At 48.3% G+C, this 20,156-nt stretch overlaps 1 protein-coding gene across 3 annotated transcripts in view; it reads right to left on the reverse strand.

The window, feature by feature from the left end:
- LOC138566936 (phospholipid scramblase 1-like) overlaps positions 1–20,156 on the reverse strand; it is a 230,039-nt gene that overhangs the window by 36,839 nt on the left and 173,044 nt on the right. For all 3 annotated transcript variants that reach the window (XM_069644706.1, XM_069644695.1, XM_069644715.1), the window contains 3 exons: positions 11,285–11,697; positions 9,775–9,817; positions 5,902–6,122 (listed from right to left, as the gene is read on the reverse strand). In XM_069644706.1, the coding sequence (XP_069500807.1) occupies positions 5,902–6,122; positions 9,775–9,817; positions 11,285–11,697 (677 nt within the window). The remainder of the gene's footprint in view (positions 1–5,901; positions 6,123–9,774; positions 9,818–11,284; positions 11,698–20,156) is intronic.

A 20,156-nucleotide genomic window follows, 5' to 3' on the forward strand; every position in this document is an offset into this window, starting at 1 on the left:
TTTCACTTTTACATCTGTGCACCTCCTGCGATGCAACTTTCCATTTGATATCTGAATGCCCCCCCCCCTCCCTCCACTAGGGCTGGTACCCTGAAGCCATCATAATTAAGTTTCAGAGGCCTCTTTAAATAATCCACTGTGCCATCTGGTCGGGAGGAGCGCAGCACAGCCGAGTCTTCCTCATAGGGTAGGTCACCCCAAGATATTCACAAACAATACATGGACGATCCTTAGTTGGAACACTGTGCAGTCTCTGCGTCATAGGGAAGCTCGCCTTGAGATATTCAGAAGTACTACGGGGAGAATGCTTAGTAGGATCAGTTGGAACACTGCAGTCTCTGCGTCATAGGGAAGCTCGCCCCAAGATAATCCCTAGTACTATGGGGAGGATGCTTCGTAGGATCAGCTGGAACACTGCAGTCTCTGCGTCATAGGGAAGCTCGCCCCAAGATAATCCCTAGTACTACGGGGAGGAGGCTTCGTAGGATCAGCTGGAACACTGCAGTCTCTGCGTCATAGGGAAGCTCGCCCCAAGTTAATCCCTACTACTACGTGGAGGAGGCTAAGTAGGATCAGCTGGAACACTGCAGTCTCTGCGTCATAGGGAAGCGCGCCCCAAGATGATCCCTAGTACTATGGGGAGGAGGCTTCGTAGGATCAGCTGGAACACTGCAGTCTCTGCGTCATAGGGAAGCTCGCCCCAAAATAATCCCTAGTACTATGGGGAGGAGGCTTCGTAGGATCAGCTGGAACACTGCAGTTTCTGCGTCATAGGGAAGCTCGCCCCAAGATAATCCCTAGTACTACGGGGAGGAGGCTTCATAGGATCAGCTGGAACACTGCAGTCTCTGCGTCATAGGGAAGCTCGCCCCAAGTTAATCCCTAGTACTACGTGGAGGAGGCTAAGTAGGATCAGCTGGAACACTGCAGTCTCTGCGTCATAGGGAAGCGCGCCCCAAGATGATCCCTAGTACTATGGGGAGGAGGCTTCGTAGGATCAGCTGGAACACTGCAGTCTCTGCGTCATAGGGAAGCTCGCCCCAAAATAATCCCTAGTACTAGGGGGAGGAGGTTTAGTAGGATCATCTGGAACACTGCAGTCTCTGCGTCATAGAGAAGCGCGCTCCAAGATAATCCCTAGTACTATGGGGAGGAGGCTTCGTAGGATCAGCTGGAACACTGCAGTCTCTGCGTCATAGGGAAGCTCGCCCCAAGATAATCCCTAGTACTATGGGGAACACCGACATCTCAACATGAAAGGAAGGTTCTCCAAGAAATTCATACATTCCATGGGGTGATACCTTGTAAGATCCGCCGGAACACACAGTGACACCTCTTTGTCATATGGAAACTCACACCAAGATAGTCAGAGCACTATGGAGGTCGATCCTTCGGTAGATCGGCCGAATTCTGCTCATTACCAACCGCAACGTGGCTGATCTTCCCACCGCAGCAAGGCCCAGTTGTGCGTTCCCAGTGAGGTGATCTGCAGGCACACATGCTCATCGTACTCCGAGCAGACAATTCCCGGGATGTCTAAAGATTGAATAGGTTCCCGAGCCTCAGGCATTCATGCTCATTCCTCCCCATTGACTCGTCTTGTAATAGCATCTGTTCCGTTTCTGCAACTTGTGGCTCGCCATATGTTCTGGACTACGGCCCCCATAATCCCTCTCCACTTACTATGCAGGCCAGGGGTGTTGGGAGTTGTAGTCAGTTTTGTTGTCGGACAGGGAGAGAATGCATTTTTTAGACCTTTGCTGTTGGCGTGAGAAGCAGATTCTTTCCCAAGTGTTTGTGCACATTTTAACCATTCTTAACTTTAGGTTTATGCTCAATATATGCACTGCACACTTTTTTATAAAAGAACGCGTGCATGTCTAAAAGCTTGACATTCTCAAAACCGAACTGCGTGCATCCTGGGCAATTCACTGTGGCCGTGGACACACATCTGTGCTAGCACGTCAAATCAAGCGACACAATGACCTCCCACTCACCCTCTAAAAGTCATCCCAATGCACACATGCCACCATGGGCTCGCACACGGGAAGGAGGTAGTTGTAAACAAAAATATACGTTTCTTGTAATATTGGGCAAAGCAGCAGTACGGTGACAGGCTTGTGACGCAAATAAGCATGCATGCCAACATTATCCATTCCATTTGTGAGACACCAATCCAGTCCTGGTTTTAATTTTGCACCCTGGAACTTGCAGTGGTGGAGTTATAAAGGGGAAATGCGGGACCAAGAGTCCCAGAGAGTGCAGCATTAAAACCAGGGCTGGGCTCTCTTCCATTCGGGAGATGCTAATGTTGGCATGTATGAAATAGTGCCGTATTATTCTGATTTGCACCCAGCGAAGCAGAGGCCATCTTCACGCAGGCAATATGATCTATGTCAGCAGAGCTCCTCTGACGTCAACTCCAGCAGCTGAGTAAAAGGCGTGCCGCTTGGGGCCTACACACGCTAAATCTGGGCATGCGCAGTGTCCAGACCTCACCTGCAGTTTCCGAGCCAAGAATAAGTAGCTGCGCGGGGTGTGCTGGGGAGCTACGTCATGGGAATAAATAGAGGCACGCTCTGCGATGTCGTCACCGCGGCTGGGACGTGAGCCAGCGCCGCTGGAGGGAACCACGCAGCCTGAGTCACCCACAGGTCCTTCCAAGGCCGTGCCAGCTGGTGACGGCGCAGCGGCTTCCTGGCACCGGACAATTGGAGTCAGAGGGGCCCTGGCAGGTGCAGGTGCAGCCGCTGCCTCCCTCATAACACGTTCCAAAGAGGCTGCGCAATAGGCGTCGAAGCGCATTACTGTGGCAGAGTGCTGCAAATCGGGGGTCAGGCGGTTTGGTAGAATTGTGTGTCACTCCCAGACAGTAATGAAATGGCGGCGGTGTTTCAGGTCAGGATTGGAGCGCAGTGAAAGAGCTGCTGGCTCTTAGCAGTGGGACCAAGCAAGTAGCTTAAAGACGGAATGGAGGTGCACTGGCTGAGCTGTGAGTGATTGCGGACTAAAATAACAGAAGATACGGCTGAGGTGTAGATAGGGTGACCAGATTTTCAAAACAAAAAAACCAGGACGGCCAACATAAAAGAGGGACTACGCCATCGCAGCCCACCAATTACCGCCCCTCCCCCAACAGGCCCCCACAACCACCCCCTCAACCATATATCCAGCACTTCTCCTTTTTATAAACTGTATATAATCTCATTTGTGCAGTTTTGTCTGTGAATCGTGGCATGTGATCTCAAAACGAGCGTGAGCTCTAATTGTTATTACATGGCTTGCAGTACAGCAATTTCCAAGCCAGTAAGTGTTCTGACTTGTACCTGAGAGGTTGGGGGTTCGAGACAAACCAACTTCAAAATTCTGAAAGTTGTGAAAAATAATTATGGTTTTAATTACCGTAGCCCCCCCAAACATGCAAACCCCGGACGGGGTGGGGGGAATGGAGGGTGATTTCCCCAGACTGTCCCGGGAAAACCCGGACGTCTGGTCATCCTAGGTGTAGACAGAATACATGCCAACCCTCCCGATTTAGGCGGGAGACTCCTGATTTTTCTGTGAAAAATCAGGCTATTTTTCACTGTCTCCCGCTTGAAATAGCTGTACCCCAATGCATTCCTATGGGGAAATGTTGGTCTCCCGATTTCCCTTTGGAAATCTCCCTCCCAGCTGTGTCTGAATGTTGGCATGTATGAGACAGGGTAGGGCCCCAGTGGGCAAGGCCCACCCAAAATCTGTAAATACCCACTTAACAGCACTGTGTGGGCATTTACACATGTTATTGTCAATGGGGTGGTCCCAACAACATTAGCTTCAGGCCCCACTTGTTAGACAATCCTGGCTACGCCTGCTCACTAGGATTTAGAGTGTCACAGTCCTGGAACAGCATGTGGTGTTGAAAGGCAGAGTTGAGATGAATTGGTAGAGCATTGTGTGGGTCGCATTTATCTATTTTAGTTGTACTTTTATTCTGCGCCGTACCCAGAGGGTCCGATAGGGCCTTATAAGGTTGAAAAGGATGGGAGGCGAATCAGAAATTGTTGACATATTTGAAGACTTTTCAGAATGTAGTGTTGGAGGGTGCAGGGAGGATGTGCATTGGTAGGGAGTTCCATGCTCTGGGGCCCACTGAGTAAATAATTGCTTTTGTGTGCATGTGAGTTTGCAGAGTGGAATGTGTAGGAGATGATGGCTTGCTCGTCTGGCGTTTGTGTGGGTGATGGGTTTCAGTTTGTTGTGAAGGCGAGATGGGGGTTTCCAGGTGGATAGCTTTGAATACAATGCAGAGTGCTTTGAAGGCAATTCTCTGGGCCACGGCAGCCAGTGGAGCTGGGCAAGAGCGGGGTAAGGAGTGAATGTTTGGGTAGGTGGCAGAGGAGTCTGGCTGCTGCCTTTTCTATCACTTGCAGGGGGGTTGCAATGGAGCTGCTGGGGAGTCCAGTGAGGAGAGGGCATTACTGTAGCCCAGTCTGGACAGAACCAGTTTTGGACTGCGGTGCGGATGTCGTCAGGAGGAAGTGTGCGTCTTACCTTGTGTAGGAAGTGTAGTTGTAGATTGCATGTCTGGTGATAGCAGCTTCGGGTCTACAGGGTTTTGACAGAGGTGGTGAGGGATATGTGTGGGTTTTCTGTGGCAAGTTCTTTGATCCAGGGTAGGGGTGTGGGGGGGTCAGGTTGGTTCCTGAGGGTGGGCAGATGAGGAGGTATTACATATTTAAAGGTTTCAGCTTGAGGAAACGTGAGGCAATCCAGGTGGTGAAGGTGGAGAGATAGCTTTTGAGGGCATGGAGTTGTGACAGGGATGAGATTTGGGAGTAGATTTGTGGGTCATCTTCGTATTGGTGGAAATGGACGTTGTGTTTGCTAAGGGCCTGTCAAGGGATTCTACATATAGGTTGAAAAGGAGTGGAGACATGGAGGAACCTTACTGGACCCCGTATTTGACTACAGTGGTGTCAGCACAGTGGTGTCAGCACAGGCTGTCAACGGGGAAAAAAAAGGTGACCAGTTGAAGACAGTACCCGAGAGTTTTATTCTGTGGAATAGGATGTTGAGTAGAATAAAGCACAAAGGTGTTGAAGGCTACAGAGATGTCGAGGAGTAGGGGTGCATGTCCTTTGTCAGTGATGTTGTGGAGGCCCTCAGCACCAAGACCACTACATTTCATATTTGTTTTGAGTCCAAGTCAAAAGCCAGATTGGAAGGGGTTGAGGAGGGGTTGTTTCTGGTGATGTGTTTTTGGATTCGAGTTGTGATGAAGTGTTTCATGATAGTGGGGCAGATGTTTTGGGGAAATGTGGAGTTACTACAGAGAGGCGGTGTTCCTGCAGGGCAGGTATAAGCTGCATTAGGGTATGTGTACTTAGGTTTACACATTTGGTGCCAGTGCTGGGGAGGCCAAGAATAAACGGCAGTGGTCGAAGTGTGGGAAAAGAAGTAGTGGAACTATGCTCCCTACCGCTCCAAACAAACCCCATCACCACACACCGTCCCCTGCACAATACAAACGCCCAAACACATGCACCTGCTCTTTAATGTAACGTTCAGTGTATTGCACTGAAAGTGCAAGTTTCAACTTCTTCCTACACTTATTTTTAAACAAAACCATTCCAGAACAGTTTCTGTTTAAAATAAAAGTATAGGAACAGTAAAACTTAATTTAAAAAGTAGCGGAGCACTGCTCCCGCCCATTTCGACCACTAATAAAGGGCTGTGATTTGCATTTGTTAAAAAGTGATTTGAAAGAGTACAGAAAAGAATTGCAGAGTGAGGGCTAGGCCTTTAACTCCTTCCTAAAGCTTGCTTGGTTGTGTACCTCTCAGCTTTGCCCCTGGTTGCCAAAGACCAGTGCATTAGCTCTAGATAATCTCCCAACAGGTCAGTGTGTGTCCCACTCACCTCTTGCAAGCAGCAGGGACAGCAGCAGCTGGCGCACTTGAACGGCCGGATGAGGTGGATGATCTCGCAGCCGGAGTTGTCAGTGATTTTCATGTTGAAGCGCCGCAGGGAGCCGCAGCAGTTGCGGGTGCAACAGTCATTCTCCTCCTTGGCGTAGAAGATCTTCTGGCCCAGGCTGTTCCGGATCTCGTATTTGTTGTTGGTCTCGAAGCCGAGGAACGCTGTGGGTGAGAGCGGGGTGTTAAAGATGGGCCCTCGCTTCATGATGTACAGTGTAAGAGGAGTGGTCCTGGCCAGTGAATGAACGCTTGCCACCTGAGCATATCATTCCACCCGCTCACTGAATGCCCTTTCCCATCTTCATCAAAGGGGGGCTTTAACCTTGTAACCATCTAACGAGCCACTGAGAGATTACCAAAGCACTCGGCCGGATTGGCATGTCTAACATGGAAAACCTGTGGATTACTCTGGAGAGACCACGCATAACTGGGCTGCCAATGACTATACACAAAGGAGGAGAACAACATTGAACTAACTTTTCCTGATTAACTACTGGTATCTTTTTTCATCACCTCTCTCACATGATTACAAATGCAAACGTTTCTCTTTATTTCGGTGTCAATGCGTGTAACCGCTCAGCCCACATGCCTACATTTTGCAGCGTTTTGTAATCAGTCAATCCTAGTCTTATATTACACAAGCTCCAGCTGAATTTCTTTAAATATATTTGAACCAACTGTATCTGCCTTTGGCTCTGCAGACAAGTTATAAAGCCCATGAGATCCTAAAACCGATTGGGAGAGAGCGCACACCGCCGTCAACCCAGAGTGAGTGCACTTCTGTCAGTCTGTGGGATCAGTATCAAGATTTTAACGGTCATAGTTTCTGGGGAAATTCGCAAAAAATGTCATTTGCGCATGCAACCCCCTGCCGACACCAGACGCGGTTCATTACGACTGGCATGATCAAACCAATTTAGACATATGTGGGTTATGACCCTCAGTTGTGGATTAGAGAATAGTTCCATGTTGAAGATTTTTGAATGAATATCAGAGTTGTTCAGAAATGTAGTTTCAGATGGATGGAGCAAGAACTCCCAGAAATGGGGCCTGGAGACCTGGGAACCACTGAGGGAAGGGTCGGGGCCTTCTATAGTGGGAAGAGCAATCAACGTTTAATTATAATCATTAGGCAATGAGCCAAACCATCCTAATTTACAAATATTGGGGTGTGGTTAAGAGATTCAAAAACTGGACACACATTGATTTTAGGGGAGCTTGGAGAGCAGATGAGACAAGGAGACAGCCAGACAAGCCGAGACAGGGGCCAAGGGAGAAAAAAACGAACATTTCCAGGTAGAAAGGTGGACTAAAATCTGGAGGGAACTAGGAGATGGGCAGAGTCTGGGGAAAGCCATAACCAGAGACAGAAGGGCTTTTGGAGTACCATCCATAACCAGGTCCCATTGCTTATAATGAGATGACCTCCCAGGATGCTTGATCACTCCTGTATGCAAACCCAGAGAGATTCCAAGTACATAATCCCAACAGAACAAACCATTGGTGGGGTTCTATTTGAACAAATGTCTTCCCATATAAATTACCTAAAGGGGAAGGGTGCATTAAAAAATGACATTCCAAATTGTACAACACTACCCGGACCTTGCATAAAAGCAGCAGGGAGTTTCAAATGGTAAACTGAATCTCTGGGCCTGTGCTGTGCAGAAAAGTGTCTTGAGGGTTGAGTAAAGTGAAACTAACTGATTTTAAAGCACATTTTAGATAAAGAGGGAACTGGGAACTTCACATTGAAGGGGGCCATTCTCACCATCTAGCAGCAAATGAAAGATGTGCATTCTATGCTGAAAAGAGGATTTTATTAAATGTCTGTTATGCTAAAATGTTCTTAGAGATGGAAAATATGCAGGAATGTCAGAAATAGACAGTGCTGTGCATGTCGATTCATTTGTCATTATAAAAGCGCTACCTATTATTCAAGTTAGACCACATACCAATTACCTGGTAAAGTACAATTATGTTGTCATGTTCTAGGGTGCTGCATTGATGATCTGTACCTTAGGGGTATTTTTGCGAGTTACCCAATTATCTGAAGTAGTCTCTAGACCCCGGAGTAATAAAAACAAGAAATGACAATTGAACATTCCATTTTGCGATTTTTCATGTTGAAAAACACACTGGTGTTTTTCAACTTATTGGTAATTCTAGCATTTGCAGGAACAAAAGGTTTTATGCCACAGAGCGAGGAAAATAAATCCTGTTCTTTCTGCACACCGGCCTGGTTCTTGGCTTGCCTATTGCAAAAGTGGTGAGGAACGATAGTGGTGTTCCATGAATCATGGCAGAGTTACTCAAGAACCTAAGTCATTGCTCCATTGGGGTGGCAAACTCTCTGTATTAGTTGTTGTCCCATAAGTCTATCCTACAGTGTGCCGGTGGCAAGACATCCTAACTTTACTTTCATGTACCGGAGAGTGCTTAAGGCCCGAGAGCGAGTGAGCGGGTGGGTGGGTGTCGGAGCATCCCACCTTTACTTTCATGTACGGGAGAGTGCTCAAGGCCTGCGAGTGAGCGGGTGGCAGGACATCCTACCTTTACTTCCATGTATGGGAGAGTGCTTCAGGGTCGAGTGCGAGTGGGTGGCAGGACATCCTACCTTTACTTCAATGTACGGGAGAGTGCTTAAGGCCTGAGAGTGAGTGAGTGGATGGGTGGGTGGGTGGGTGGCAGGACATCCTACCTTTACTTCCATGTACGGGAGAGTGCTTAAGGCCTGAGAGTGAGCGGGTGGCAGGGCATCCTACCTTTACTTCCATGTACGGGAGAGTGCTTCAGGGTCGAGTGGGTGGCAGGATATCCTACCTTTACTTCCATGTACGGGAGAGTGCTTAAGGCCTGAGAGTGAGTGGGTGGCAGGATATCCTACCCTTACTTCCATGTACGGGAGAGTGCTTAAGGCCAGAGAGTGAGTGGATGCGTGGGTGGCAGGACATCCTACCTTTACTTCCATGTACAGGAGAGTGCTTAAGGCGTGAGTGGGTGGCAGGATATCCTACACTTACTTCCATGTATGGGGGAGTGCTTATGGCCCGAGTGTGAGCGAGTGGCGGAACATCCTACCTTTACTTCCATGTATGGGAGAGTGCTTAAGGCCTGAGAGTGAGTGATTGAGCATTTATCTACCTTATCTCTGCTTTTTGAAGGAGATGAGGCCAGAAGAGTGAATGGTGAGCGGGCAACCTACTTTTGGCGCGGTTGCCTTTAGGCTCTAAGATTGAATGGCTGAGAGGACACCCTACCTTAGGGTCTGAGAGCGAGTGGGCAAGAGGGATCCCCATGACCTCAGATTTGAGATTGAGTGCACAGGGAGATGGTAGCTTATTTTTGGCTCTAGTTCCGACAGAGCGAGCCCCCGAGGTCAGAGTGAGTTCGCTTGATGGGTATCCTACATTAACAAGATCATCCTACCTTTGGCTCCACATCAGAAAAAGATTGGGGGTCTATAAGGAGGGCGCTAGCAGGCAGCTAACCGTTGGATGTGTGTCCATGAGAGCGCACTGGAGAACCCGAGATACATAACACCCTACCTCTCAACCTGTAGGAGTGTCCTACCTGCTTAGGAGCCAGAGCGGTCACTTACCTTTACCCATGTCCTCCCTGTGCGACAGACGTGAAAACCTATGCCCTGCATGAATGCCAGTGCACCAGTTACTCTGGGTACATTATGCCAGTGATGGTGGCAGCGGGAATCTGGGAGTGTGGCTGGAAGGCATGTCAAGCAAGTGCCTGAATCGGTGTCTATGTACGAGGGAATGCAAACACCTGCTGGAAGAAGATAACGAGAGCCCGTCCTCACCTTCCACGAGCTCCACCTTCTGGTGAATCAGGATCTGATCAATCTGAAGAAAAGGAGAGAAGAAGAAGTCAGAGAGAGATGGCACAGGCACAAACAACAACTTGCTTTGGCACTCCATCCACCCAACAGACCACCACTTCTGGCTCCAGGCCTACCTTTAATTAGCAGCCAATCGCTCCTCACACCCAACCCAAAGCACCTTCATCTGTCATCATCAGACATGTTAAGTGGTGTGAGCTTTAAAATGGCCGCCTGAGCTACATTTCCCATCCAGCGCCTCTTCCTTGCCTGAGGCTTTTCACCACTTCCCCTTTGTACTCTGTGCGCCCTGTTAGAGGTTGTCCCCTCTACTGTGGCTGCCACCTACAGTTGTCTTATCCGAGTGATGTCCACTTGACTGAGGCGAATTGATGTGGCTGGCAAGGGTGGGATGAACGACAGCTCTGCGGCCTGGATAATTACCCATTTATACGTCTGGGTTTTCATGTGACTTCCATCAAGCATCTAATGAGAAGCAGCCAACTGGGTGATCTCCACCCAGGCCTCCTGTGCAGCACTGTATTCTCAAGGCAAACGCTTTCCACATGGTTCTGCCAACGAGCAACTGCTGATGCAGAAAACCACGAACAGAGAGAATTGCACCGCCAGGCAAACAAATTCCTTGTTTCGGAAATACATTATTGGTGAAGTGGTGACAGAATATTACATACAATTCCTCTATAATCTGCCCAATCCAGACCACGGCAGAGACGTTCCAGCTGAATGCGAGTAGTTACTCATTGTGTATGGTTACACACATAACTCCCAGTTGTTTTTCAATCATGTAGAACTTTTAATATATACACAATCAATACCATATAGAACAAACAATATATACACAATCAATACCATATAGAACAAACAATATATACACAATCAATAAGTATTAAACACAGGACTGGCTTCAAAGAAAAAAGGAGGATAGTAGAAGCAAATGCTAGACAGGTTCTTCTTCTAATTGACCTCTCAATCCTGTCACTAAAGCCCTTGCTGGTTTAACTAAACCTCTCAAATGACCATCATTGGGTCAGAAGACCTAGTCATGGCACAGGGATGCAGAAACCCAAGCTCTCAGACCAGAGCTGCCTTTGACAATAACCTAGCCTGACACCTACAGCAACCCAAGCTGCTATACCCGATAGTGGGAGGCCTCCCCATCCGAGTTTAACAAATACTCGCCAGCTGTACAATTAAAAAAAAAAAAAAAGTTACACTAAGGGAAATATCCAGGTCCAGCCACTAGATGGCGACATGCACACAGTATATGCATCTAAAATCGATTCACATTGCAAAGCAACTTCCTAACCTGCACTTCCCTGAATGTGCACACTTCCGCGCCCAACATTTGTCCTTGAACTTGCCCTCAAAGCTTCTAACACCCGTTTGTTCCCTGGCCTGAAGTCCAATCTCCCGCTCTCCTCGCCTTACACTCCTTCCCTTTCCCCATAGAGAGAAGTATTGTATACAGCACCTGTGTCAGGTACTCCAGACCTGGGGGGACGCCGCTGGTGACTGGTACATAGGGCGTGATGGTGCCATGAGGGTCTTGTCCGGGAGGCCTCTGTGGTGTGACACTGGGTTCAGGAATTGGGTGAACCTGTGGCTGCGGCTGCGGCGGCGCACTGCCCCCGGGTCCTGGGCCATACATGTGGAAACCCGGAGAGGGTGCCGGCTGGGAAGGGTCCGGTAAGGGGTATGGCTGTTGCTTCACAGGGTAGGGTGGCAATTGGTAACCCTCTGTTGGTGGAACAGGATACCCTGGTTGTGGAACGGGGTAACCTGGCTGGGGAACTGGGTAACCTGGCTGGGGAACTGGGTAGCCAGGCTGTGGTGGAGGGTATCCAGACTGCGGCGTGCCATAGCCAGGCTGTGGTCCTGGGTAAACTACAATGAAAACAGAAAAAGAAAGTTTGATTAAAGTGAAATAGTTTCCCCCATCCCACACAATCTTTGACGAGGCCTTGGAGCTGTAAGGGCACTTTTTGTTCACAATGTATTATGAAACGCTGCAGATTTAATTTTGTGCCAGTTGGTGGCAGTACACATCTCTAAGTTGAAGGTTTTACCTGTCATGACCTCCCATGAGAGGTAGAGGGCAGGAGAGGGCTTGCAGTGTTTTACAATAGCCGTGGGAATGAGTGAACTTATTAACTATGCGATGCACGATTAGTTTAGGGGGGAATGGCATGAGTGTGGACTCCTCTCCAACCAAACTTCAGTGGTAGAAGTGTGCAAGAAGAAGTAGTGGATCCAAGTTCCCCCGCTATGTAAACAAAGGTATGGAGTATTGCTGTGCCCGGGGTTTGGAGCTAGTGTGTTAAATAATGTGGTAACCTCTTTATGCCAAACCTCTATCTAATCAAAAAGAATTGGTACTAATCGCATTCAACCGTTAGACAACAAAAAGAAACACCAAGTGAACAAACATTTTTGAATTAATTCTGTATTAAACAGACAGGCAAATGGCTGTTGAATAGTTACGAGGTAGCAAAAAGGGCACACAATGTAAAACAACAAACATTCAAATAATGTGTGCCAGTACAAAAACAACAATTTGGTTTGAGAAAACCCCCAAAAAAGACACAAACTTAAATGCAGGTGTTCAAAAAACATGAAGTAATGACCCACAGCAAAAATGGAAAGGGAGAAAGTAGGGGAACAGACAGTTGGAAGAAAAGAAATTGGCAAACGTACACAAAACCTAAAAAGTAATTAGGTAGCAATGGAAAAGGACAGAATCCTTCCGTCCTTTCCATGTTGTGTAAAGAAAACCGATAAACTAGGCATTGAATCTGTAGCTTGCAGTCAAGATTATCACTTCTCAATCCTGATTGTGAATCTTGATGTAGGTTCAAAACATAAATAAATAACAATAGTACATTTCGGGAACTAAGTTCCCTGCTAGCCAGCCCCCACTCCCCACAAACCCCATCGTCATTTCCTCCCCGCCCCCCTGAGCGTAATACAAACCCCCAAACAAACACGCCTGCTGTTTAAGGGAACGTTCAGTGCAGTGCAAGTTTCTAAGTTTCAACTTCTTCCTACACCATTTTATTACAAAACCATTCCGTTGGGGTTTCTTTTTAAAATAAAAGAATAGGAACGCCCCCAACCTCTCCTGCTTACTTCGACCACTGCTGGACTTGATTTTTTTATCAAGGTTTCACAGAATAATGTACCCGTGTTACGCCAGGTGATAATATGATTTTATACTGCATGAAGCACCATTGTAGTAGGGTCAGATCGCCTAGGCTTGTCCGTGGAGTGGCGTATTGTGCCCACGCCTGGGCTTTCCAAGCCACAGTCTGCTGGAGGCAGGGTTGGAACTTGAAATTTACTGTGGGATTCCACCAGCGATACCCAAGGGAGTGGCGGGTTCTTCCAACCATCCCCATAAGCATTGCCTCTCAGACGAAGAACCACGAATATGTGGAAAATAACCCAAGAGAGGTGTTTTCGATCATTTTGGTGGCAAAGTATAAAAGGTGCACACCTTTTAAAGCTGAGAAGCTGCATTTAAATATGTCCTGCTGAGTACAAACCTAATGAGCAATTTCACGGTCATCCTGATCAGAATGTTCACATGGTCTTGTAGGTGAGTGTTGTTTCAAGCAGTCTGAGCAGACAGAAAATTGATTTTTATGGATAAGAGACCGGGGAGAATTTTTCTCCAGATCCAGGAAAATCTAGCCCAATTCCAGCACTGGCTGGGGGTAAGAAAATAAGAAAGGGTAAAATAAGAGGACATAGAAGTGGGAAATAGAGGCTACCGACCGACAAAGGGATGCAGGGGTTTAGCAGGGGAAGCATTGTTTTGGATAGCCTGGGTGCATATCAGTCCTGTCAGGTGGACCGTAGGTCTGCAAAAGAGATGGGGAGGATGGGTCCTTCAATCATGTGATAATTGGGTACACACAACAGCCCCAGGCACATTTGCATAATTGAGCTCTTAACCTTACAGCCGATGATTACAAAAAAATAAATAAATAAATAAATAAACACTGTTTTTCTTGAGCAATTGTTCCCTCAATGCATTTCGCAAGAACCTGGATGCAGGTGATCAAACTGGTGTACACGCTTGGATAGTAGCGGTAATTTCAACCAAAGGCCACTTGCTCAAGAGAAACTTGGAGTCTTTATCAGCTGCAATAATAATCCTTGATAAAGCACTGCAGACACGAAACACGTGTCGCTTCATTGAATTAAATACGAAAATAAGAAATAAAAATAGAAACACAAGACATCATTTGGAAGTCGCGTTCTGATTTGGCCGCCTTATAATGAGTGTGCACGCCCCACTCACCGTTGAAGACTACGCAGTGTCTTGACATCTGGCGCACTGTCAGCATATCTAGGGATGCCCACATCTCTTTTCTCTCAGTTTGGACATACTTTTCAATAGGAGACTCTTGGGAACCCATTGGTATGTGAACCTGTCCTTTTCTAACACCTACCTCATTCTTATCGTACACAATAGAATATAGCTGGTGTGTTGATTTTGGAATCGCCCAAAAAGACAGATTAAAAGACTGAATGGGAGATTTGTCCGAATTCCAGCAGTTCAAAAACACTGAATAGCTGAACATTTTGACCAAATCCCCCCTTCAGTGGTGGGGGCGTCCCCCACACCCTTTCTCACTATATTGTGAGTGGGGGCGGCGGGAGTGTACCCCGAAGCCGGAAAGATACAAAAGGACCCTGCTGCGCCAGTTCCCCATCACAGAAGTGAAAGAGAACAGGCATCGCAAGGACACGAGTTGACAGCAAGGTAAGTAGGGGGATAGGGGTGCGGATGGGGCGGGAGCCTAGTCAGAAATATTTAGGGGAGAAAAGACCAAAGGTTATTGCAGAAAAATAGTCTGTCTTTTCTCCCTGGAACATTTCCACCTCAGGCTTTCAACCCCGATTCTTGATTTTCACGTGGAATGCTGTGAATCTAGTGTAGCCCAAGTCTTTTTCACTGGGTGGCCCTTGCCACCAGGCCAAAGAGGGTAACTCTGTGCTTAATTCGTGGGGGTGTTTGCCAGGGCTGAGCCCCGGGATTTATTTCTGAACACCAGCACTTAATAAAGCGAATGCGTGTTTGTAAGCGCTCGTATTGTTTCAGACTCCCTTAAACTACGATTTCTAACTTCCATTATTTTTGCAGTCAGTCAATCTTAGTCACACAACAAGCAACAGTGTGAGCTACGCTGGTACTGCTGTGCTAGTTATCCAGTTTCACGAATAACGAGCATTGACGATGCAAACAGTTTTGGCTTTGTGTAGGCATGGGAAAGGCATTTGCCAGGCACTGCCGTAGTGGTATTAACCGACCATCGGTGGTAGCAGCTGAAAAACGGTGCGAGTACCTGGGCATATAATAGCAGTGCCTAATACCTATACACAAGACAAACATGTTGGCTTTGCTGATGCTTGTTTTTAACAGGACTTCAGTTAAGGACCTGCATACTGCTTATAAAAAAATCGAGGCGCTGAAGGCTGGTAGACATTTGTGTTACACCAGTAGCATGTTTACAGCTCCAATTAAGTCATTATCTCTAGTAGACTGCTTTGAAAAAAAGCACTTGCGAGCACTTTGAACAAAGTATGATGGTAAGGCTTGGAAAAGATAGCTCAAAGAGATCGCAGGAGGAGGTGTTTTGGGCGGGCAGAGAGTGGGTGGGAATGGCCATAGGGATTAGCTTGACCATGGGCAGTCAATAGGTGGGTAAATACACAAACACCACCGAAAAGATGCGTGTCCCTCATATGGCATTTCTCCCTAGCGGTCATCTAATGCAATAATTTTGGCTTGCACCACCCAATAGCTAAAACTAAAAATGAGCTGGAAGTTGACAGCTGAGGGTGTATGCTGCTTATGTCAGAACACTGCTTTAGTAAGCTTCCATGACATTGGTGTCCCTATACTACTGTAACACCTGGCAGCAGGTAGGGGGGGCTCTGGCATGTTGTCCCGTGGCAGCAGCGAGGCAGCCACGGGACAAGGTACCGCTCAGTGGTCAGGCTGTCACAAAACTGCATGTGCCATTGTCAGTATGATACTGGCTTTGCTGCACCTCTGTAAGTGGGGGCACCCGAATGGCTTTTTTAATGTGGGCACTTCCCTTTTTATTCTGTTATGCAGCCAACATTTGCTGCACCAATACAGAGACAAGCGCCAGGCCACCAACTCACTAAGTCTTAAACACTGGCACCAGTGCTTAAAGTGGGCTGGGGCCAGGCCCCGGCAGTCTCCAAAAAGTAAACGTAGAAATATGTTACATATTTCTATGTTTAGAAAAGATGGCTTGCATAGTACACAAACCATAGTAAGGTACTCACACAAATATATAACATTTATATATATTTGTGTGTAAACCCTACGATTTGCGTACTTTTTAGGCCACGTCCCTCCCACAAGCCACGCCCCCAAATGAGGGCCCCCCCCCTCGATTTCTTACCCCACTTAAAGCCCTGACTGGCACATAACTATCGATGCCTCACAATTACCAGATCAATTAGTGGGGCAGAGGTGCACCCAGCATAGAGGACAAAAAACGAAAAATCACTAGCCAACAGCACCACAGGGGCAAAGCCAGGGACAAGGCAGCTGCCAAGGAGGACTGCTTGGGCAGAGCGCCGACCTGCAGAAGAACTTGGTGTTTGACAGGCAGTCCATTCATGATAGTTTGTATTTGTGCAAAGGGAGATCTGCTAATCGGCTCCCTTTCATGCTGCTCAACACAAAAATTATAGTGCACACATGTGCCTTTGCGGAGAAAGTCTACAGACGCTCTCAGCTGCAGCCCTGCAGTGACACAGGGCAGGTTGAAAAGTCACTTGGGTACAGGCGCATTCTAAATGCCATTTCATATCATTCCTGACAGCTGCTGTAACACCAAATTCCTGCAGGCAGAGGGGGCATGTTACTCTTCGGCACCTCGGTTTGGAAATGTAATAATTGTATGCAGTCAGTTAGTTGGCACGTAAAACTTAAAAATATAAGCCATGCCCGTTTGTGGCATGGTGATTGCTACGAGCACACAATTATACAGCCACCACAATCTGATATCACGCTAGCTTCAGCTCTCTTAGCAGGGCACAGCTATGACTGACGTCCGATCGGACTGTCTCCAAATACCCTGTGTGGAACAATAGGCTATTGCTCGTTCTTCCATCTGCTGCCGCCACCATTAATGTTGCGAGCTCCGTGACTACATGGGGCCTTTGAAGACTTGCCGAGCACTTCATATTCCTCTCTTCTGCTGTCAATGATGATTGAGCAGCAAATACAACATGTTAAGTTGTACATTTATTTATTACATTTATATAGCGCATAAGCAGCCCACGGGCATCGAGGCGCTGTTACTTGCAAGGACCTTAGTTACAGAGATGGTAACATTTGTGGGATGCATTTGCGGATCAGCACTTAGAAACATTTAGTAAATTTGCAATGGGTCACGGGTTAGTCATTCTTAGCTGATAAGTGGTACATATTGTAAAGAGTAGAGATTTCTCTGCACCCAGAGCTTCAGATAAGCAGCCAACCTTCTCATTCTACTCTCTCCAATCAGGTCAACAGGCATGATCAAAGCACAGTGTTGGCATTTGCCAGGCACTGCTTTAATGGCACTACCAGGGGCATAAGATGGCAACAGCAGGAACATGGTGAGAGTACTTGGGCATATGATAGAAGTGCCTTATAAATGCTCATCTAATCCTAAAAACAAGCCAAACAGTTTTCGTTGTCAATTCTTGTTTTGACAGGACGTCAGTGCAAGGAACAGATGTGAGGATACACATGCTGTTCACAAATCAAGTAGTTGAAGGCACACTTCAGATATTTTTATTACACCTGCAGCGCATTCACAGCTATAATCCAGTCATTCACTCTTAGAAGACTGCTCAAAAATAACACTGGCAGGCCCTATACAGCACACAGTTTGATGTTACTGTGTGATGGAACTAGTTTAAGGAGATCCCAGGAGAGTGGTTTGGACAGATTATGGGTGAGGGGTCCATTGGGATTGGCATTGGTGGGCAAATAACCACACATTCTCATACTATGTGCACCCCCTCATATCCCATCTGCATTCCAAAGCAATAGTTCCATCTGTAGGTGGTGATAAGGAGCCACATAATAGCCAATCCTAAAACTCGGGAGTAACGGGCACGAATGGGTCAGACCCTTTATGCCAGCTTCAGGGATCAGGTGATGTGTTCAGACCAGTGGCGCGAGCCGCATCTTCGAGAAAGGAGACCTCGGCTATAGGGCCAAGTCATGTGAAGGCTGCCTATATGATGAGGCAGTAGCTTCATCCATGGCAATGCCCAACTGCAAAGAACATGAGAACTATGCCACATTCTTACATGGAGCCCCGAATGTATGCGTACCCCCCTTCCTCCTGCCAGTCTTCTCCTTGCCTCCGTGGTGCCCCGGAGTGGCTGTTAGCAGAGAGGGGAGCGTTATAATTCACCAATAGAGAAATGTAACCTGTGCGTCGCTTTCCTGGGGCTGGGTGTGGGTTGCGTTTCGTGGCGATGCTTCAGAACTAGTGGAGGAACTTGTGGCTATTAATTCCATGGAGAGCAAGGGGGTCAATGATCGATAAAAGCACATGAGACAAGGGTGGGGTCCGTTTGGTGCTCTGGATGAGACTACGCCGGTCAGGATGAAGCCGGAGAATGCCCGAGGTGTCCTAGGATTGTGGAATACATGAGTTACATGTTAACCCCCCCCCCCCCCCCACCACCACCACATTGCGGAACATGTGGCAATGCGCAGTATCACAGCGTTACCTGGCATGCAACAGACTCATCAAGACCCCTTCCAATCTGCATTCTGCTAAAATGGCACTCTGACACATCTCCAACTTCTTAACAACTGGTCACCATTCTAACCTCTCGCCCATCCCGAGCCGTTCCTTCTTAAACTGTCTGCCATGCTGGGAGTCGCCTCTCTCCTCTGTACCCTTTCACACCTTGGCTTCCAAGACGCTGCTCTCGACTGCCTCCCCTACCTGGCTGACCACACTGTCTCCATCTCTAACCACTCCTCATCCTGGAAGGGTTTTCCAAGGGTCTGTCCAGGGTCAGCTGCTCCCATTCTCTTGGAAAGCTCATCTCCTCCCACCTATTTATCGATGGCACTCGCATTTACTCTTTCACCCCGGAAGGATCCGCTCACATCTCCAGCCATCTACACACCACCCAGTATCCCAGTATCCGCTCTCATCTCCAGCCATCTACCTGCCACTCCGTATCCGCTCGCATCTCCAGCCATCTACCTGCCACTCCGTATTCCGCTCGCATCTCCATCCATCTACCTGCCACTCCGTATTCCGCTCGCATCTCCATCCATCTACCTGCCACTCAGTATCCGCTCTCATCTCCAGCCATCTGCCTGCCACTCAGTATCCGCTCGCATCTCCAGCCATCTGCCTGCCACTCCGTATCCGCTCGCATCTCCAGCCATCTGCCTGCCACTCCGTATCCGCTGGCATCTCCAGCCATCTGCCCGCCACTCTGTATCCGCTCGCATCTCCAGCCATCTACCCGCCACTCAGTATCCGCTCGCATCTCCAGCCATCTACCCGCCACTCAGTATCCGCTCGCATCTCCAGCCATCTACCCGCCACTCCGTATCCGCTCGCATCTCCAGCCATCTACCCGCCACTCCGTATTCCGCTCGCATCTCCATCCATCTACCTGCCACTCCGTATTCCGCTCGCATCTCCATCCATCTACCTGCCACTCCGTATTCCGCTCGCATCTCCATCCATCTACCTGCCACTCAGTATCCGCTCTCATCTCCAGCCATCTGCCTGCCACTCAGTATCCGCTCGCATCTCCAGCCATCTGCCTGCCACTCCGTATCCGCTCGCATCTCCAGCCATCTGCCTGCCACTCCGTATCCGCTCGCATCTCCAGCCATCTGCCCGCCACTCTGTATCCGCTCGCATCTCCAGCCATCTACCCGGCACTCAGTATCCGCTCGCATCTCCAGCCATCTACCCGCCACTCAGTATCCGCTCGCATCTCCAGCCATCTACCCGCCACTCCGTATCCGCTCGCATCTCCAGCCATCTACCCGCCACTCAGTATCCGCTCGCATCTCCAGCCATCTACCCGCCACTCAGTATCCGCTCGCATCTCCAGCCATCTACCTGCCACTCAGTATCCGCTCGCATCTCCAGCCATCTACCCGCCACTCAGTATCCGCTCGCATCTCCAGCCATCTACCTGCCACTCAGTATCCACTCGCATCTCCAGCCATCTACCTGCCACTCAGTATCCACTCACATCTCCAGCCATCACATCCCTCTGCCTCGCATCCTTTCCAGCTGACCGTCTCATTCCTC

Source organism: Ambystoma mexicanum, chromosome 1p (assembly GCF_040938575.1).
Source record: "Ambystoma mexicanum isolate Mex_15411 chromosome 1p, UKY_AmexF1_1, whole genome shotgun sequence".
Lineage (NCBI taxonomy): Eukaryota > Metazoa > Chordata > Amphibia > Caudata > Ambystomatidae > Ambystoma > Ambystoma mexicanum.